Genomic DNA, 20,279 nt, shown 5'->3' with positions numbered 1-20,279 from the left:
TGTCGAAATTATAATCCAATTATCGCCTAATTTCGTAAAAACGCTTTTGTAATTTAATTCTCTTTCTTTATTGGTTAATTTCTTGTTGCATTATAATTTTAAAAAAATGGGTTTTAATTTTTATTTATTGTTTTTGTATTTAATTCTATATTTTACTTTATTTTAGACGATATCTTTATTATTTTAATAAATATTTTAAATTATTAGATTTTCCACTTTCGCCACTAGCTAAAGTTATAGATGGTACTCTATACGATACTTAATTATTATTTATTTTGTGGGATAAGCAGCCACCTGACATGCGTGCAGTTGTTCACACAAATGTCGGCAGATAATGATATCTCTATTTTTAGCGGAATCTTGCCTTTAATATCTTTCTAGCACACGTATGTTATTGATGCAAGTTGGCGCCTAACGTGGGGGCGGTATATTCATGCAAGCATGAATATATGCTAATTACCGGTAAATTACTAAAAAAATTTACATGCAATTTTATGGAATGTCGTTTATTTTAAAAATTCAATTAATGAAAATTTTATTAGACTAAACCCGTAAATATATTAATAACTACATAAGCTATTTATGTGTTTGCTTCTTTGTAATAGTTTTGTGAAAGATTAAAAATTGTATATAATTGCTTTATATTCTCATTTTATAATCCACAATTAATACCTATAAAAATTAGCGCTCAAATAAATGCACACTAAGTAGACACTAAATGCAAAAATCATGCATGCATCACACATTATTATCTTGTGATGACAAAAATACAAAACTTATTATATCAATAACTTTTGGGTGCAAGGACTTATGATAATAATATATTAATCAATAGGATTTGAGTGTCTATATCCAATAGTTGTATTAGAGGTACATTGTGGTCTATGAAAATAGATTAAAACAATATTACAAAATATATATATTCCATTAAAAAAAATATGCGCATATACAATATTTATATTTAAATAAATATCTTTGGAATACTTTCATACGATAAACGTGGACACTCATAACATTTATTAAAACTTTGTATCTTACAAATTCAATGCTATATTAGATGAAAAAAAATTTATTAAGTTATTTAAAAGAATCATCAATATCTGAATCACTGGGACAAAATTATTATTACAACTACTTTTTAACAACTTCAGGTATTTATTAAGATAGTTCTCAGTGAAATTATTTAAAATAAAGCCGTTTAATAAGTTGTAAAAATGTTTGAAATTAAAAAAACGCCAATAATTGAAATTAAAGAGACGGATACAAGTGAGTCAATTAATGAAATAAAGGAATTATCTTTTAAACGTAATCAGCTTATGCATGAAACAGTTTCAAATCCAGGAATGCAAAATAATCTCAGAATGAATACAAATAATGGAACTACGATTATACGTAAACCTTATGCATCGAAAACTCCAGTTCATAGACAGAAACCACGTCATGTACCTTCATTCTGTAGTTTTGCTGACTCTATGAATATAAGTTTTGAAAAAGAATTGTTCGAAAAAGTTTCTAATGAGACTGAAAGAAATGTTATCATTTCTCATTATGAGCCCGGAACTATTGGATTAAGAAGGTATGCTGTTACACATCAAGATGAAGTCGATGGTTATATTTTCGACTTTAGTAAGCGTAGCACTAGATTATCTAACGACACAATGGATCGAACAGTTATTACCGTTGGCTTTACAGGTAGAAAGAAAAGGTGGACTCTTTGTCCTTCTTGTGACTGTATCCCAAAAGCTGACAAAAGAGAAAAAATTGTTGGGCAATGGAAAATATTGTACCTACCACCAAAAGGTGGTAATTTAATGGTTCCAAGGTGTGTTTACGAAGCATATGGTGATGTTGTAGATGATTGTAATTATTTTGCTGCAACTTTATGCCCTCAACAGACTTATTGTGCCAAGCATAGCAATCAAACAAGTTTTTTAAATAGGAACTGGCATTATTCTTATCGCCATCAGTTTGCACTTCAAGATTACGTAGTTTTCTGTGATCATTTACAATCAGTTAGGCTTGTTTGGAAACTACAAGTATCAAAAGATCATGAATTAAATGACGTTACAGCTGAGATGGCCGAAAAAACTTTAATCACTGTCATGCAAAGATTTCTAGAATATGCACGAACAAACGGAACACATAACTTTTTTTTGTCAGCTCCTATTCTGAAGTACAATAATAGAAACGATAATTCAGAAGAATCAACACCATTAAATAAAACTTCTGTTTTTGATAAGGATGAAAGATGTCATCTTGAGCAGCTTCAATCATGTAGCTCATCTGAGTCACTATCATCACAGTTAGATTTGAGCAAAATTCAATTACAGTTCGCTTCAAAAATAAATTCGCAGGTACCGATTTCACAATTCATGATACAGCAAAATTCTCCGGTCACTTTCAACCCAGTAATTAGTTCTTTAGCGCAGCAACAATCATATCTTCATGACTTCATAAACTATCTAGACAATACTAAGAAGCTTGATACAAGCCTTACCATAGAAAGGTTAAAAGCCTTTAATATGCTTTCATCCTCCCAAAATACAACATCTATTCAAATGTCAGATAACTTGAGTAATTGCTCAAGCGCTGGAACAACTCCTATATCTATTGATTGCAGTGACACTCCTACTATGGCGCATGCAAGAATGGTTAAAGCAACAATTAACAATTTTGAAGATAATGGAGGCACCCATAAAAACAGTATAGTTAATGTCGACATGGAGTCTCAAATTATTACTGGTGAAAAAAATAGCGCTAAAAGTCAAAATATACAACAAGATTTATTTGAATCTTTGAGAAATAGCTCATTAATAGGGAGTTCAATACAAAACATTTGTGGAATTAATCAATCAATTGCTCTTGGAAACTTTTCTCAAGTTCAGCTTCCTACAATTTTGCACCCAACTGGAACATCAAGTCCATATTTAATACTCAATACTAACTCATCTATGTATCCATATTATATCCCATTAAATCATATGGGGTCATACGAAACACAAAGTTTATTAAATAACTCTGGAATTATTAATAAGCAAAAAAACGATTCAAATTTAACCCTTTTCCCTTTAAATTCTCAAATTCACTCAGAAATGGCAGTTCCGTTTGGAATTTCTCCAGGTGTATGTCAATCAAATAATGCTAATGCTAATTTGAGTAAAAACAATTCTCAAAATTCTTTATTTTCAAATGAATTAAAGTTTGTTCCGCAATTGAATTGTGCTGCACAAAATACAACTCTGCTACCTGAGAACGAGAAAATAATACAAATAAAAACATCAAACCCAATTAATACAACTACAATATTAAAAAATGGGGATAATTAAATTGTAGCTCAATAGGGGAATCCAAAAGGGAAGTACTAAATTTTTTAGCATTTTTAGACATGCAAAATAATAATTTAATTATAGATATCCTTCATAAACTTTAAAAATATCTTGTATAGGCTTTGAAAAAATTATTTGTGTGTTATCTTTGTAAAGACAATTCTCAGCAAACATAGATTCCAGAATTAATTCAATCTCGCAGGAGCTAAAGAAAGAGAAACGCGAGGTGAATTCTGACAAATTAAATATTGGCGATCTGTGAATTAATGAAGAGATGAAATAAATCAATAATCCGCAAATTGGCAAATTTATTTGTCCATCAACAGAAACGAAACAATTGATTTGTGGTCTATTCAAGTAAATTTCTGGAGGTACAATAAAATTTAATTCAAAAACTTCAAATAGAGATTTGTTAATATTGTTAACGATCAAATTTAACTCTTTTTCGTTAAATAATTGTAAAACGACTTCATTCGACCAAAGTAGCCATATTCTTGTTGGAACATTATTTGGTATTAAGATATTTCCATTATTTTTCGTTAATTTATTATTATCATTATTATTATTATTAAGATTATCAATGTTAAATTCAACTAACTTATTATTTATAGAGCAAAATAATGAAAATAACCAATTTCCTTCTGTCGGTATTCTTATACATATTCTAAGTATTTCCAATAAATAAATAATATGATAAATAATAGGTAACCTAAATTCATAGAAAAGAATTCCCGAATCGATAAATTTTGATCCTATTATTAATAATTCAGAAATTAAATCAGAAAATTTTAAAAAAAATATCTCTTCAATTTCGTTCATTGTTAACCAGGGACTGTTCTTCAATGTATATATAATAATTGAAATTGATTTCATTATTAGATTATGCTCATTTGAGCTGGAGTCAACTATGAATCTTGAAACAGCTTTAATAATTTTAAAAATTGGGTCAATAGTCTCTCTACTTGAATTTTTTAGTTTTGTTTCAGAAAAACTCAATAGAATCTCAGAAATTGAAAAATTAGAAGGCAATTTGCTAAATTCCAAGGGATCAGAATCCATTGCACCTAGAAATGGAATATTTATTAATGAGTATTCTACTTCCATGAAATTGGGGAGATACTTGTTGCTAATATGCTTATTTAAATAAATTGCTGTAATGTTGGATATTGTTGGGTTTTTGTTATTGCTATCTTCAAAATATTCTGAATTTCCGAGATTATCTGTCTTGTTCGAAATTGCTTCATTCTCTTTTGTAACATTCAGATTCATTTTATTTTTTAAAAATTGAGAATCTAACATCGACTTTTCAGTATTCAGATTCAATTCCTCAGAGAAATCTTCAAATGAATTTTGTTGATCAACCACCTCATTTAATAATCTGAATAATTCTTCATCGTTTTTATTTGATACCTTTTCATAAAAATCGTGATCGTTCCATTCTATTTCTAAAGTACAATTATTCTCTATCAAGTTATTTAAATGATTTAACACAAATGCTCCATTGGTATTTTGAGCGTTAACATTAAATTTTGTACCTTTTGAATAATTAATCTGTAGGAAAGCAAAGCAAAGATTAAAAATTTCACGCCAAACAATTGTCTTGCCAAAGCAGTTTAGCAACATTCTCCTAGTTGGTGCAAATCTATTTAAATAATTATGGAGGGATTCTTCAAATTTTGGTAAATCTGAATTACGATGAATCTGTTTCAAAATATTTTTGTTAATAGAGTCCTCAAAGTAGTGTTTAATTTGTTCTTCGGCTAATATATTATGATTAGCAAACCTAAAAATTGGCTTTTGCATTATTTTTTTTTGTGTAAGCAACTCTGATTTAATAAGATTAATAACAAGTAAATAATCTATTTTTGAAAATGAAATATTTGAATCCTTACCACCAGAACCAGAGAAATTATGATAATATTCATTATTTACTGAATAATCTAATAGAGGTATGATGTTCGAAGCTATTATAGATGAGTTTGATTCTTTGGTAGTAAATACTTTCCACCTATTAGAAAATGAATTAACTTCTAGTAAATGACTCCAACAAATCCTTTGTTTTTCTTTTAATTTTATTGCTTCCAGCAATTTTGAGTTCAAAGGGTAAATTGTCTTTAAACAAGAAAAAATAAATTCAATAATACAAATTGAGTTGCTTCCTGATATTCCACTTATTTTTTGTATCAATGACTTAATTCGCAAAAACTGAAGGCTAAATAAATTACTTTCAATTTTTTTTTCTTTGCAAAATGAAAGTATTCTAAATAAGTAATTGTTAGAGAGTAATTTTTTATTCTTCATATTTACTTTATTATTGATAAATAGTATAATGTATAGCAAAATTATATCTTCCTTACTTAATCTCAAGAATGCTCTGAGTAATTCAATCTTATCTGTTCTTTCAATCTCATTGCAAGTATTATCAGTTTCTTTTGTCTCCAACAAATGTTTTAGTGTATTTGGAATATAATTTTCACTAAGTATTTGAGTTCTAATTGTAGAATTAAAGTTAATATTTTTATTTTTGGAAATCAATGAACTGTCTTTTTTTATAGTATACATTGAAGAGTTTGTAATCGAGTAAATATTGTGAATTGTCTTATAATGAGAAATCATTGCTGGATGTGTTGAATATAAAGCATGGCATATATGGCATTGATAACGGGGATCACGAATTGGATGGAAACTAATTCTTTTAGCAGAGTCTGGATTATTTGAAAAATTGAATTCTTCTAATGACAACGAATCAACAACACGTATTAAGTATTTCAATGTTGTTAAAGGGCTTATTGCCAGCTCATTGGAAATATTTTTTATTTCTGGTGAGGCTAATGATAACACAATATGAGTTTTATCTTTTGGTTCATCGAATGTATTTGATGAATTTGCATTGTCAAATAATAATTGTCTAGCGTACTTTTCCAGCTGGTTTCTTATATTTATTGATAATAATGGATTAATTTTCCAATTTCTTTTCAACAATATGTCTGGGAAAACTGTAATATAGTTATATGGTTTAAACTCTATAATATAGTTATGTGTATCAATAGACTCTTTGTTTAAAATTGCCCAAAATTGTTCAAATTGCTCACTATTTTTTAAACTATATGAAACATTTGTATGCTTAATGTATTCAGTTAGCCTCTCTATTTCATTCTTCTCAGCATCAATAAGAATAGGAATCTTCAAGTTATATTCCAATTTCCATATTGGCGATGATATTGGAACGCTCTCTATATTCATTTGATTAATATTTGAAATTTTAAAATTAGATTTATCAATTTCTTTAGAATCATCTATCGAAAAATTAATGAAATTAAGTTTGCAAAGTAGAAATAAAAGTTTGTATAGGACAGATATTGCTTTCCTACCTTTCTCATAATTCTTCATGTGTTTCTTTTTCCCATATCCAAAAAAAAACTTTTTTGGATAATTCCTTGTAAGTGTTTCATAAAGATTGGATGGAAGTTCTTTTATACGTGTATTTTGACCAAATTTGAAAGTCTCACTAGTGCCATATAGCAGGTATTCTTCAATAAATCTTGATCTATGTCCAAATCCTATTACTCTAAGAAATGTATCTATTGTCATATTGTCTAAAATTTCTTTAGAAGACAGCAAATCACATTTAAATCCACCTTCTTTGCATAAAAAAAGCAAGTGATGATGTAAAATCTTTAAACGTATCATAATGGGAAATACAAATCCATAGTGCGCAAGAATTTTTTGGCTAAAAGATAAAAATCCTATTTTTCCTTGGCTTGACTGAATTTTTATTCCTCCCTTAGATAAATTTGAAAATCCAAGGCTAATTCTTTTTGAAGGATCAAAACTTATTTTTTTATTAAACTCTATCCCAGGAATATGGAGTTTTGAATCAGAATTGTTTATTTTAGAACTTAATATATCATTCACGGAATTATCATCTCCATTAATTTCTATGTTTAACGATGCAACCATAAAATCTGGAGTATTTAACATAACTGTAGCATCTCCTATTTTATTTGTTACTAATCTCGGTATATTTGCTTGATTCGGATCGTCGCATATTACTTTTGTACCAGTTTGAGACAAAATAGCGTTAGAAGAATGATTTGATTGATTAATAACCGAAACTTCTTTTTGTTTGTTTGGAGATAACGAATTGGATGCATCAATTATTGCAGCAACCTGTGAAAGTTCCTTTTTCCTTCTTTCAATTGCAGATTTAGTTGTAGATGATCTTTTGTTTTTTAATTCAGTAGCTTTTAAATCCCTCGCTTCGTCTTCACTGTAAAATTTCAAAGAAAAAAAAATCGTGACTTCTCCGGAAGAAGATAATGTATTATTATTTTTGCATGGAATAATGCTTGATTCCTTCGAGTACTCATCTAATTCCAAAATTTTAGATAATATTCTTTTAATAGTTTTTCTGTCAGGTCCGTTTTGAGTATTTTCAGCTTCTGAAAAAAGCTTCGCAATTTCAGGGATCGTAAGAATTTTTGACTCGTCTATCCATTTTTTCATTAAGACTAGTCTTTTGACAAATTGTTCAGTAACGCCGGATAATTCCATTTTTTTATCTGGAAAAGCTTCACTAAACATTATTGCAATATTTTTTATTTCAGATTTTACGTCTACTTTATTTTTATCATAATTATCCAGATCTATCGTAAATTTGTCAGTTTTATTATTTGTGACTGCCTTCAGAGAGAAGATAATATTATTAAAATAATATCTATACATGAATGTCCGATTATACCTTTGCGGAATCTTATTAATTATCTTTATTTTGCACAAGTCTGATAACAGTTTTCCGAGCCTTTTCATGCTTATACCGAATACTTTTACTATATCTAGAGAGACTAAACCAACTCTTCCGCTGGCTCTTATTAACCATAAGACTTGCGCTGCTTCAGTAATTTCAAATATTTTATTTCCAGTGGAAACTTGAATTTCTTCTTGATATAAGTCATGGAAAAAACCACTATTTGCATTAGCTTTATCTTCATTATTCGGGTTATTTCTTTGACAATTAGAGTCTTCATTATTGGTAATATTTAATTCAGAAACATGAGTCTCTGCCTTAACAGTAATTTCAGACGATAAGTCAATGGTTGTAGATGGAAAGGCATCCTTTAAGCACAGACAAGGAGAGTATGATTTAGTTAGTGGATGCCATGCGAATACTCTTCTAACATTTTTCGTTAATAAAAAATCTCTCAATTTGTTAAAGACCTTATTGGCAGTTCTCTGTGAGCAGATGAGGTGATCTGCTGAATTCTCGTCATGAACGATCATAAATCCTGCGCAAAGAGCTCTAATATCTTTTTCCCATGCTATTTTCCCAGGCGCTTTATATTCTAAAATTCTTACAATCTCAGTACTCAGGGGTTGAATGTGTTGATACCAAATTAACTGGGAAATTTCTCTAGGAATAAGATTAATGTCAAAGAACCGAGTCAACCAAATAACTGCAGAAAGATGACCTCCTGAAGATGAGTTTGAGTCTTCATTGGGAAATAATCTTTTTTTATGATTTGTCGGCATTGGAATAGAGAACCTAACAATATTGTCGTACTTATATAAATACTTGAGGTGTTGAAACACCATTTTGGGATCCATCTTAAGTAATCTTGAAATTTCATATTGCCAACACCCATTAAATCCTTTACTTGCAATTGTCATGTATACAGAAAGCCTTCCTTCAACTTCAGATATATTTGAGAAAATATTCAAGTCTAATATATGATTCTTTATACAATCATTTGCTTCAAATAGTAGATTTTCTGAAGAATAATAATCTGTACAATTCTTGAAAGAATGCACAATTCCATTTAATTTATCCTTTACAAAAGTGTGTTTGTGGGAAGCAATTATTTCTATTATTTTTCCTTTATAAGAAGGATTTCTAAACAAAGATGCAAAATTTCTATATGGTCCATTTAATATTCTCGAAATAACTTTAATAAATAACTCATCGATAGAGCTTCCACTCCAACCGAGAAATGATAGCTCTTCAAGTGTAATTCTTGAAAAAATTACATCCATCAGTTTACAATAATTATTGACAGGATAGCAAATATGTTCGCGCGTAAAATAGCATGATGAAATTTGTGAATTAAGTAAATATTATGGGATTTGTACAATTATGGATGCAAATATACTAGAAATGCTTGATTTAGAAGAGCTGATTATAATTGAGGGCAGATTAAAAAATAGTATTCTTGATTTAAATAAGTTGATATTCGAACTTTACAACGAAAATTGCAGAATATTACAGCATAATTTAGAACTAAACAGTTTAAAAAACAGGTCTTCAAATGCCAAAGAAAGAATAGGAAAATTACTTAAAAACGCATTTTTTCCTAAATTTAATAAACTGGAAGAATTCGATTCATTATCATTGACATATAATTCCAAAAATGATGTTTGTTTATCAAAGTACGATAAAAATGATAAAGCGTTATTCAATCATTGTGAGGAAACAAAAAACTTTATAGGCAAAAAATCAGATTTAAATAATCATTTTAAACAATTAAAAGTGATGAAATATGGTCAAAATTCTCCTCTATTTAAAGAAGTTCAGGATTCTGATAATCATACTAGCCAAGATTCCAATCAATGCGATCTGAATCCTGAACCTACTTCAAAAATTAACGAGGGGCAAGCTGTAAATATCGAATATGGTGATATGGCAAAGTACGAAATCAATTTGTTAATAAATGAAAACAATTACGTCAAGATTCAGTTTTCTGAGTTTGAAAATGATCAAATTAGAGAAGATTTTGCAAAAGAAATAATTAAAAGTATTGGTCTGAAGCCAATATATTTTGATTGCATAAAAAATTTATTAAAACATATTGAAAGTAAGAGCGAACATGTTGAAAACTTAATTGATATTGCAAATTTAGATCCATGGGAAAATGATCATAAATTCCTCAGGAACTAGTTATTGATTCCGCTTTTATTTTAATGCGGCAATTAGTACCGCACTAAATGTAGACGCGCATAAAGCAATGTCTGTCTCTGAATAATAATTGTAACATAGTTTGACACCATTTGCTGAAACTCTAGTAAATTCAGAATAAATAAAAACTTGGATTATTCACCCTAATTTTTATCTAACAGAAAATGATGAAAGAGAAGATTGTGATTGATTGCCGTGGCTCATTGTTGGGGCGTTTAGCATCTGTGATCGCGAAGGAATTATTAAACGGCCAGAAAATAGTCGCAGTAAGATGCGAAGGAATAAATATATCAGGATCACTCTATAGAAACCGTATGAAGTACCAAGACTTTTTACGTAAACGAATGAACACAAATCCAAGAAAGGGACCTTTCCATCATCGTGCCCCTTCGAAGATTCTATTTAGAGCTGTTCGCGGAATGATACCACATAAGACTCCAAGAGGCGCTGCTGCACTAGCTAGGTTAACTACAATAGATGGCTGCCCTGCTCCCTTTGACAAAGTTAAGCGTGTCGTTGTTCCATCATCACTTCGTGTATTGCGTTTAAAACCCCAAAGAAAGTACACTACGCTTGGAACATTGTCATCCTTAGTTGGGTACAACAAATGTAAGACTATTAGTGCATTAGAGGAAAAGAGAAAGGAGAGATCCCATGCATTCTTTGTTAAGAAGGTTGCCAAAGATAAGGCTCTAAGAGCTGCCCAAAAATCCGTATTTAGCAAATTATCTACTGAGGAACAGACGATCTTAAGATTGGCAGGCCAAAACTAAGAAATCTTTTTTAGCTGGTTAAGTCTGCCGAGATCTGCTTCAATATACGGATGAAACGAGGTACAATCATATAGGTTTATCTTGTTACTTTATAATTACATTTTAAGCAGATGTTGGTTTTAATTGTAGTTGGTCATTCGGATTGCCGTTGCAGTTAACCATTAAGATAGAGTTGCTAGGTAATACAGTTTTCATAAGTTTCTTTGCTTAATTCGATATAATGCCTTTGGTATTATTTACTGCTTTTTTTTTTTTATTTGCCCTCTCAATTTCCCTCTCAATTGCCATGTGTTTGGTCGGCGGTAAATACTTTATCCTAAAATTAATATAGCACACATTAATGTAATGATATGGATGCTCGATTAGTTATTTCATGTGGCTCACAAGTTTCAAAGTTCCAGAGGGAGCAAAAAAAATACTAAATGAAGGTATGGTTGATGAAATTACATCTTATTTGCCTATTGTTCTAGCTCTCAGAAGGTGGCAACTTTCATTCTGTTCAAAGCTACATGGGGTATCTTTTGGTTCTTTTTATAGAAGAGTTTCAAATAAAGGTCCAAGCATCTTAGTTGTGCGTGATACCAACGGCGTTGTATTCGGTGCATTTATTTCCGAGTCGATAAGAAATTCAACCAATTATTATGGAACAGGTGAGATGTTTGTTTTTACATACAAGCAACTATCTACTATTGATACAAAAAACCCAACAGAAAAAACCGAATTTAACTATTTAGAACCAAGCAAAAGTAATTGCGACCTCAGGACATCGATGAAAGATTGCTTTACAGAATTTGCAGTTAGTGAATATAGACTTGCACGAGAAGAAAGCAACTTTAGAAAAAATGGAGACAATTTAAAGGAATCATCAAAATCTATTTCACGAATAAGCGTTTTTCCATGGAGCGGCAAAAATTGCTTTTACATATATACTGATAACTCAAGGATTGCAATAGGAGGTGGTGGATCATATTCATTAACAATCGATGGAGAGTTCTTTAGAGGTTGGTCATCTCCGTGTTCAACATATGATTCTCCAACTCTATCAAGCCACGAGGACTTCCTTGTCAATGCATTCCAGGTCTGGACATTAGTGGATGATTATCAATAAAACTTAAATTACTAACTGAAAATAACTATGATTTAACGTTACTTAATTTTGGGAAAGGATCATTAACAGAAAATACTATCACTTGATGTTCCCAAGAAATGTAGCCTTTAATATAACCTAATTTTATTAGGTTTGCACAAATACATGCCATTTCCTGTTGGTCAAATAATTCATCTGACTGCCACTTGAAGCCTGCATCAAAAACAGAAAATGTGAGTTTATTTGGATCGCCCTTAAGATTTTTACGACACCAATTGCGAATTCTCCTCATTAAATTCCTATATAAAATAAACTTAACTTTTTCAATGCAAAGTATAGTTCCATGATTTATAAATAACGATGAGTATTTTTCAATTGCAGCGTCAAATCGTTTAATATTACCTTGTAATATAGCTTTTGATATCTCAAAATAGTGTTCTAGGTTGTACTTTTTAAGCAGTGAAATATTAGGGATAAATCCTAACCTAAATTTTACAGGTATCAAACATTCAAGAATATTTCTTTTTAATTTATTGTTCTTTCCGCTGTTTCCAAATGCCCAGATTAGTTGTTCTTCAGCAAGAACAAATCTATCTTGTTGCATATACAATTTCCCTAGAAAATAACAAAATAAAACCATTGGGCCTTTTGGAACTCTATTCCGATTAATATTGGATGATTCTATATGTTTTAAAAATGTTGAAGCCATTTGCATATTTCTTAATTGCATGCAACACTTAATGCTTTCAGTCATCAAAATTACATACCCAGCTTGTCTATCATCGTCACCTCTAAATTTCCCAATTTGCTGCCTGATCGAATTTAAGACTGAAATTTGATATTTATTTTGATAATCTTCATTTTCGTCATCATCTAAATCTCCAGAATTAAGCATCGTATCTGCCATAATACCTATCTTTGATATTAATATGCACGTTGATGATAGTACTGGAACCACCCAGTGACAGGGAAATGCTTCTTGGTCTCGATATATTTCAATCCAAGAATTCAGAATTACAGTCCCATTAATAAGAATATTGGCCCATTGGCAATTTTTTTTCATTAATTCCTTATATAATTCTAAAAAGTTCTCAATAATTACTGAAAGAGACCCAGAAAACAGATTTTTTTTATTTTGGAAAGATTTTTGGGTGAGTAATTTGATGTCCTGGGTATAAAAAGAACAGAGATTGCCTTTAATAGTATTTCTAAAATTCCTCAAATTAAATAGGTTCGACAGATTTCTCCCATCTCTATTTGAAACAGACAAATGTACAGATGCGATCCACTCCAGGATGTTCTTATATTCATTTGAAGAAACCATTCTTTGACATCTTAACTATTATCAAGAACTGGCGCACTACCTAGACCTTTTTTTCCAAACTAAGAGCAAAAATACTTATTGATGCGGAACTAATAATTTTAACCTTAGCCAGATTGTAATACATATATAATAATAATACATATGAATATTTATAAACGTAAATAAGAAATCGAATACGATTGTAATCGCATTTTAGCGTTGATTTGAATAGAGGCTACTACTCTAATTTCAAAAATAAGTGTATTATTAATGAACAAAACCCATATAAACTAACCAAAATGCAGAGGTCGAAATTAAAAATGTAATCGAGTTAGAAAAACTAAATAGTGGCACTTTACTTTTTTACGATTTAAAAATTACTCATGCAATTTACTGTATTGCGGTATTTAGTGCGCGCCTAATGTCTAATTTGTCCACATGAAACAAAATAATCTGCTCATTATATCATCTGATAAAGTTCATTTGTATTGAGCTTAACGAAGAAATATCTTTTTAACCAAGACTGCTTATATTTTTAATATTGCTAATTATGGATGGCGCAACCTCATCAGGTAAAATAGGTGGTAAAGTTGGTGGCAAGGTTGGTGGAAAAGGAAAAGCAGGTTCTGGTAAGGGAAGTAAGAAGCAACCGACTTCCAGAGCAGCTCGTGCAGGGCTTCAGTTTCCAGTCGGCCGTATTCAACGTATGCTAAAGCATCGTATTCCAGGAGATTGTCGTGTAGGTTCAACTGCCTCTGTTTACGCAGCTGCAATTTTGGAATACTTGACCGCTGAAGTACTCGAATTGGCTGGTAATGCTTCAAAGGATCTTAAAGTCAAACGTATTACGCCTAGACATCTTCAACTTGCCATTAGAGGTGACGAAGAGCTGGACTCCCTTATTAAGGCCACAATTGCAGGTGGTGGTGTAATACCTCACATAGAAAAGTCTCTTATGGGTAAGGCTTTAATAGGGAAAAAAGGTAAAAAGGGTAATATGAGTCCATGAAGTTTATTATTACATTCATCGGTCAATTTAATGTGAGAGAATGAACTTTTAGATATTTATTTCTAATTAGTTTGTTCCTAGGTTAGTTTGCAATAATGCGTGACTCTTCCAATCCTAGAAAAAGTATTAATTATCTATTTTAAGAGTGATAAACTATACTTTGTTTTGTTTTCTTTGCATAACACCGTAGTTATGAACTCTCGCGGTGTTTACATCCATAATGGTTATTTGTTCCCTAATGAAATCTAAGGATTCCTGGTATAGTTTTATCGTGTTTTTAGCTGTAGAAAGATTACTCTTTAACACTTCAATCGCTTCTTCCAATGGATATTCTAATATTGTATTTGCCTAAAAGGAGTTAAATAATCAAATAATTCTTTAATAACTTACACCTAACCAAAGGTAAATTGTATTTGACGGGGGAGAAGAACATTTTGCAAATAAATTGTCAGAAACAGGAAAGTATAATTCGTTTTTATTCAAGTTATTCTCCTAAATTAATATTAATGTTCTAGATTTTTAAACAATTAACGTACCAGCAATTTTTTTCTTTGAAAAACCGATTCTATTGCCAATTCAATATCTGGAATCTTGGCAATAAGATATTCTTGTTGAGTCTTTATTGAACTTTCCATTATTTTATATTTTCTATTAAGTAACTGGATATTTTCTAATATACCATAAACTGGTCTATCGCCAACAAATTCTTCTATTGATGAAATAAATAGAGCCTTAGGGACATTTCCTGGCCCAACTTCTTCTTTAATTATAAGATCAGAAATCATATTATTCAAAAGCCAGCAATTAATGATTAATAATAAAATATAGAAATTATTAGAGCGCTAATATCTTCTCACAAAATGATTTCTGGAACAATAACTGGAAGAAGTAAAGTTATCTCTTTATTTATTCAGTGCATGCTTCTTGTAAAAGTGAGTTACCTCTGTTAGACAATTAAACCACTTTACTTTTGCTAGGTAACAAGTGTGAAAGATGCAAATAATTTCCTAAATGTATTAAATGTAAGTAATAATATTTATTATAAAAATCTCATCAGTATTAGGAGAACTCAAGAGGAGATTTTGAAAATATTTTTGAATTGGTCAATGCCTGCAATGATGAATTATGTTCGCTTTTATTAGAAGTTGTATTCACTAAGGGAAATAACGAAAACGACTTCATTGGTCTAAGGAGTAACGTTCATTCTAATGAAGGCATAGAAAGCATAAGCAAAGAAAAGTTTGGATTTCTAAATCTTGGACTTAAGAAAATTAAAGATTATAATGAAATAAAAGGTATGTAAACTTTACATAATTTGGATTGGTATTAATAGGTATTACAGATATTTTAAAACTAATAACTGAGAAAGGTAAGTAAATATTAAATCGTATCAATCTTCTGACTTTTTCAAAAGATTACCCCATTCCATTTGAGGAAATATGCTCACAAAAGTCCTTTGAAAATTGTTCCATAGAAGAAAGTAAGTTTAATATTAATTATTAAATTGATTGTTAAGATAAAACATTCAGTAGAAAAAACTATCTCTTTTCTTGAAGATGAGAAATGGATAATTAAAACTAAGGAAGGTATAATAGAAGGTCCAAGGGCATATGTGGAACTATTGATTAATGAGCAATTTAATACAAAATAAGCGAATATTATCATCTAAATATAAAATGCGGTAATTTAGAAACAAAAATTAGACACATTTAAATGCAAAGATTTTATTTGTAAGAATGAATAATTCTTATACATATCCTCTTGGAATAAATTCTTCAGATCTACAGATTTCAAAAAAACATAATATTTTTGGCGAGCCACCGCCAGACTATGTTCCTGGAAAAGGCCGTGGTGCTATTGGGTTTGCAAGCGGAGTCAGTAGAGATGATCAAACAATTACAATTGAGGCTGATATTGGTGATTATTCTGATACCAAGTTTGATAAATTTTCTGGGTTTAATGAACATCTATTTAATGATATTAAATACGATGATGATGATCGGCAAGCAGATTCGATATATGAAATGATTGAAGAGAAATTGTCTACCAGAAGAAAAAAACAAAAAGAAAAGAAAATTAGAGAGGAGATTCTTAAGGTAAGAGAACATAGGCCGACTTTACAAGAGCAGTTTTCAGGTCTTAAGAAATCTTTGGGGGACGTAAAAATTGAAGAATGGGATCAAATTCCTGAACCAGGAGACTATTATATTAAGAACAAGAAACCAAAACTTTTCTTGCCTGTACCAGATGAAATTATACAATCTTCACATAAGAACTTGTTTGAAACTCTAACCCAAAAAAACTGTTCTAATTCAGAATTAAACACTGAACTTACTACTGAATTGAATGAGCTTGGAACAGCTAAGGGTAATATCCTTTCTTTAAAATTAGATAAGGCAATGGGCAGTGTTTCTGGACAATCTGTTATTGACCCATCAAAATATCTCAGTTCTTTAAACACAGCTGGTATTAAATTAAATGGGGATCTATCTGATATTAAAAAAGCAAGGCTATTACTTAAATCAGTAGTAAATACAAACCCTAAACATTCTCCAGGTTGGATAGCTGCAGCCAGATTCGAAGAGTTCGTAGGTAGACTTTCCCATGCAAGAGAAATTATTGCAAAAGGTTGTGAAATGTGCCCAAAGAATGAAGATATTTGGCTGGAGGCTATTAGATTAGGAAAGCCAGAACAAATAGACAAAATAATTGTGAAATCAATAAAATTTATCCCAAACTCAACTAAAGTTTGGATGGTTGCAGCTAATAGAGAGACAAATAAAAATAAAAAGTTACTAATAATTAAAAAAGCTCTTGAATTTATTCCAAATTCAATTAAACTTTGGAAAGAAGCAATATCACTTGTTGATAATGAATCTGAAAAAGCTCTACTATCAAAGGCTGTAAAGTGTGTACCTCAATCTGAGGAGCTTTGGCTAAGATATGCAAGATTAAGCGAATACTGCGATGCGCAAAAGATACTAAATGAAGCAAGAAAAGTATTGCCTACATTTCCTGGTATTTGGGTAGAAGCAGCAAAGTTAGAAGAGCAAAATGGAAAAGTTGAGAAAGTCGAATTAATTGTTAAACGCTGTATTTCAAATTTATCCGCTAAAAGGTTTGTACACTCAAGAGATGATTGGTTAAATAGGGCAGGGGAATGCGAAAAAGAGGGTTATTCAAATACATGTATTTCAATAATAAAAAATACATGGAATCTTGGAATTGATGATGACGCAATTAATGATCAAGTTTTTTCCTATATAGATAACTTCATAAAATCAAATAATATAATATCTGCACGTGCTATGTTTGAATCATCTGCAGATATGTTTAAGTCAAAAGAATATTTTTGGATAAAATGGGCTAATTTTGAAGAAAAGTATGGTAACTTTGAAAAGGTAGATCATGTTTTACAAAAATCACTTAAGAATTGTCCGGACAAACAAATACTTTGGTTGAAAGCCGCACAAAATCAATCAGCAAATGGGAATGCCGAAATTGCACGATTAATTCTGTCGAAAGGATATTCTTCGAGCTTAAACGATAAAGAAGAAATAGTATTGGAGGCAGCAAGATTAGAACTATCTCAGGGTGAAATAGAACGTGCCAAGATTATTTTAGAGAGAGAAAGAACTAACTCTCCATCGGTACAAATTTGGGTTGAATCAATCAAGCTAGAAAATGACCAAAAAAACTATGACTTGTGTATACTCTACTGCTCTGAGTCTGTTAAAGAATATCCAAGCTCTCCAAATTTATGGCTTTTATATGGATTTATTTATCGAAAAGCCTTTCCTGATCGGATCAATGAAGCCTTGAAAATATACGAAGAAGGATTGAACTTCTGCAGCGATTCAATAGAATTGTGGTTTTCTACTATTGAATTATTAATGCTTTTGCAAAATTGGAAGAAAGCTAGAACATTTCTAGATTTGGCCCGTTCAAAAAACAAAAATCAACCAGAATTGTGGATGCAAACAATTAAGTTGGAAAAAAATGCAGGAAATAATGAGTTTATCCCACAAATTTTATCTAAAGCATTAAAAGAATGCCCAAAATCTGGATTGCTATACGCAGAAAGCATTTTCACTGAACAAAAGCAAAAACAAAAATCCAAATTTTTAATTGCTTTAGAACAGTGTGGAAATGATCCTTATGTATTGGTTGCTATTGCAATATCATTTTGGAAAGAAAATGATTTTCATAAGTCAAGAAAATGGTTCAAAAGTGCACTGGAAATTGATAATAAGATAGGTGATACGTGGATACATTATATTGCATTTGAGTTGTTAAATGGGGATTTTCAATCTCAAAGAGACGCTTTAAATGACTTTATTAATGCTACTCCAAATAAAGGGTTTGAATGGAACAATATTAGGAGAACTCATTTTTTCTGGGATCAGAAAAGCAATGAGATATTAATCATTTGTCTAGAGTTAATATATGGCATTAAAAAATCTTTTATTGTTTCAAATGAAATCAAACAACTTTTAGGATTAATTTAATCAATTTTTATATTTTTAAATTTTTATATAAATGTGGTAAATTCCAAACCTGTTTTTTTTTTTTTTTTGCATCTTTAAAAAAGGTTAGGGTAAATTATAAAATAGTATTTTAAGGTTAAAATCATCTTAAATCAATTGCTTCAAAGAAAGTAATTATTTTTAGATAAAGATCAAGGTAGCAAGCCTGATTATTGAATTATTTAGTTTCTATAGCTTTTCTATACGCATGCAAAAAGCAAGTGAGCGAAGTAAATTATTTGATTTCTATGAACAAATCTTTATAAATAATAATTTAAATAGTGAAAAAAAAACTTCAAATTCGGCAAATATTTTGAATCTTAAATATAAAATTGATGAAAAATCATCTCAAAAAAATTTTAATCTGTCAAAAGGTTGTCAGTGTATCAATAATACAGATCAATTAATTGAATTACTCAACCTAAAAAGCTATTTAGACTTTGAAAAAAAAACTTGTTGTCGTGATCATTGTAAAATTAATGAAAGTGATCCTAATTCAGGTGTAGAACTCAATGGATGGTCAAGATATCCTTTAAAAATAAGTAAATTCGAAGAGGAAAATGTCAAAAATTGGGATTTGTCTTATCATGGAACAACTCATAAGGCAATAAAAAGTATACTAAAAGACAAGAGACTAGTGATTCCAAATAATAAAACAGTTCATATTCGGAAAGGACATATCCCAAACCAATATTTTATTTTTACTTCACCCTCGCTTTTATATGCAAGCTTTGGATTGTATTCTGCACCATTCAAAATCAAGGAGTCCAAAAAGTGGTGGCAAATAGTTGTTGAAATTGTCCAAAAACCCAACTCTTATGTTAAAGAATGGGAAACAAGTGGGCTGGGTAATTACGAATTTGATAAATATATAGGTAATTACGAACTCGAATGGAAATCTGATCAAGAAATGGGGAATTTAATTAAAGCTGTTTTAGTGAGAGAAATAAGAAATGTAGAACCTCCAATTTGTCAATATCCTGTTGGAACATACTTTTTGCATGATGACAGTTGGTGGTATCAGCCATATGATGGGAGTACTCCCTTTTGTCCTAATGAAATATCTTCTAATTGCGATTGTTATTTGAAACGAGGGGCTCGAATTAAAGGAGGAACTTGTCCAGTAGTTAATTATAGATTTAGTCAATTAAAGAAAAGACAGATTTGTGCATCGGTAGAAAAATATTTGAGATCGCTTTCAATATTAAAATTAAATGAAAATGAATCATTGAATAATTTTGAAAAAGAAATATCGCAAAAGATCCCTATTAAAACAAGTCAAACCTATATTTAAACATTATCTTGC

General features: G+C 30.3%; 10 protein-coding genes across 10 annotated transcripts; 7 read left to right on the top strand and 3 right to left on the bottom strand.

Moving 5' to 3' along the window:
• Positions 1 to 1,214: 1,214 nt before the first annotated feature.
• On the top strand, positions 1,215 to 3,326 carry cgd5_1000 (hypothetical protein; the record flags this gene model as incomplete). The annotated part of the gene is made up of 1 exon (XM_626051.1): positions 1,215 to 3,326. One exon carries the CDS (start codon positions 1,215 to 1,217, stop codon positions 3,324 to 3,326), a length of 2,112 nt encoding a protein of 703 aa, XP_626051.1.
• Positions 3,327 to 3,404: 78 nt separating this feature from the next.
• Positions 3,405 to 9,356, bottom strand: cgd5_990 (hypothetical protein; the record flags this gene model as incomplete). Its single annotated transcript, XM_626050.1, has 1 exon — positions 3,405 to 9,356. One exon carries the CDS (start codon positions 9,354 to 9,356, stop codon positions 3,405 to 3,407), a length of 5,952 nt encoding a protein of 1,983 aa, XP_626050.1.
• Positions 9,357 to 9,456: 100 nt separating this feature from the next.
• On the top strand, positions 9,457 to 10,257 carry cgd5_980 (hypothetical protein; the record flags this gene model as incomplete). Its single annotated transcript, XM_626049.1, has 1 exon — positions 9,457 to 10,257. One exon carries the CDS (start codon positions 9,457 to 9,459, stop codon positions 10,255 to 10,257), a length of 801 nt encoding a protein of 266 aa, XP_626049.1.
• A 176-nt stretch (positions 10,258 to 10,433) lies between these two features.
• cgd5_970 (60S ribosomal protein L13A) lies at positions 10,434 to 11,048 on the top strand (the record flags this gene model as incomplete). Its single annotated transcript, XM_626048.1, has 1 exon — positions 10,434 to 11,048. A coding segment is annotated over one exon (615 nt), but the record flags the coding sequence as incomplete, so codon positions are not given.
• A 373-nt stretch (positions 11,049 to 11,421) lies between these two features.
• Positions 11,422 to 12,156, top strand: cgd5_960 (Oxr1p like TLDc domain containing protein; the record flags this gene model as incomplete). Its single annotated transcript, XM_626047.1, has 1 exon — positions 11,422 to 12,156. The coding sequence occupies one exon, from the start codon at positions 11,422 to 11,424 to the stop codon at positions 12,154 to 12,156; it is 735 nt and encodes a 244-aa protein (XP_626047.1).
• Positions 12,157 to 12,181: 25 nt separating this feature from the next.
• Positions 12,182 to 13,459, bottom strand: cgd5_950 (Csn12p/Rpn3p family protein; component of the COP9 signalsome; the record flags this gene model as incomplete). Its single annotated transcript, XM_626046.1, has 1 exon — positions 12,182 to 13,459. One exon carries the CDS (start codon positions 13,457 to 13,459, stop codon positions 12,182 to 12,184), a length of 1,278 nt encoding a protein of 425 aa, XP_626046.1.
• A 529-nt stretch (positions 13,460 to 13,988) lies between these two features.
• Positions 13,989 to 14,447, top strand: cgd5_940 (histone H2A; the record flags this gene model as incomplete). Its single annotated transcript, XM_626045.1, has 1 exon — positions 13,989 to 14,447. The coding sequence occupies one exon, from the start codon at positions 13,989 to 13,991 to the stop codon at positions 14,445 to 14,447; it is 459 nt and encodes a 152-aa protein (XP_626045.1).
• A 153-nt stretch (positions 14,448 to 14,600) lies between these two features.
• cgd5_930 (hypothetical protein) lies at positions 14,601 to 15,232 on the bottom strand (the record flags this gene model as incomplete). Its single annotated transcript, XM_001388223.1, has 3 exons — positions 14,601 to 14,795; positions 14,838 to 14,936; positions 14,984 to 15,232. 3 exons carry the CDS (start codon positions 15,230 to 15,232, stop codon positions 14,601 to 14,603), a joined length of 543 nt encoding a protein of 180 aa, XP_001388260.1.
• Positions 15,233 to 16,183: 951 nt separating this feature from the next.
• On the top strand, positions 16,184 to 18,955 carry cgd5_920 (Pre-mRNA splicing factor Pro1/Prp6. HAT repeat protein; the record flags this gene model as incomplete). The annotated part of the gene is made up of 1 exon (XM_626044.1): positions 16,184 to 18,955. One exon carries the CDS (start codon positions 16,184 to 16,186, stop codon positions 18,953 to 18,955), a length of 2,772 nt encoding a protein of 923 aa, XP_626044.1.
• A 226-nt stretch (positions 18,956 to 19,181) lies between these two features.
• Positions 19,182 to 20,267, top strand: cgd5_910 (protein with conserved domain that is fused in vertebrates to neuralized domain repeats; the record flags this gene model as incomplete). Its single annotated transcript, XM_626043.1, has 1 exon — positions 19,182 to 20,267. The coding sequence occupies one exon, from the start codon at positions 19,182 to 19,184 to the stop codon at positions 20,265 to 20,267; it is 1,086 nt and encodes a 361-aa protein (XP_626043.1).
• Between the last annotated feature and the right edge of the window lie 12 nt (positions 20,268 to 20,279).

Source organism: Cryptosporidium parvum, chromosome 5, assembly GCF_000165345.1.
Source record: "Cryptosporidium parvum Iowa II chromosome 5, whole genome shotgun sequence".
Classification (NCBI taxonomy): domain Eukaryota; phylum Apicomplexa; class Conoidasida; order Eucoccidiorida; family Cryptosporidiidae; genus Cryptosporidium; species Cryptosporidium parvum.
This window is presented reverse-complemented; position numbering and strand designations above follow the sequence as displayed.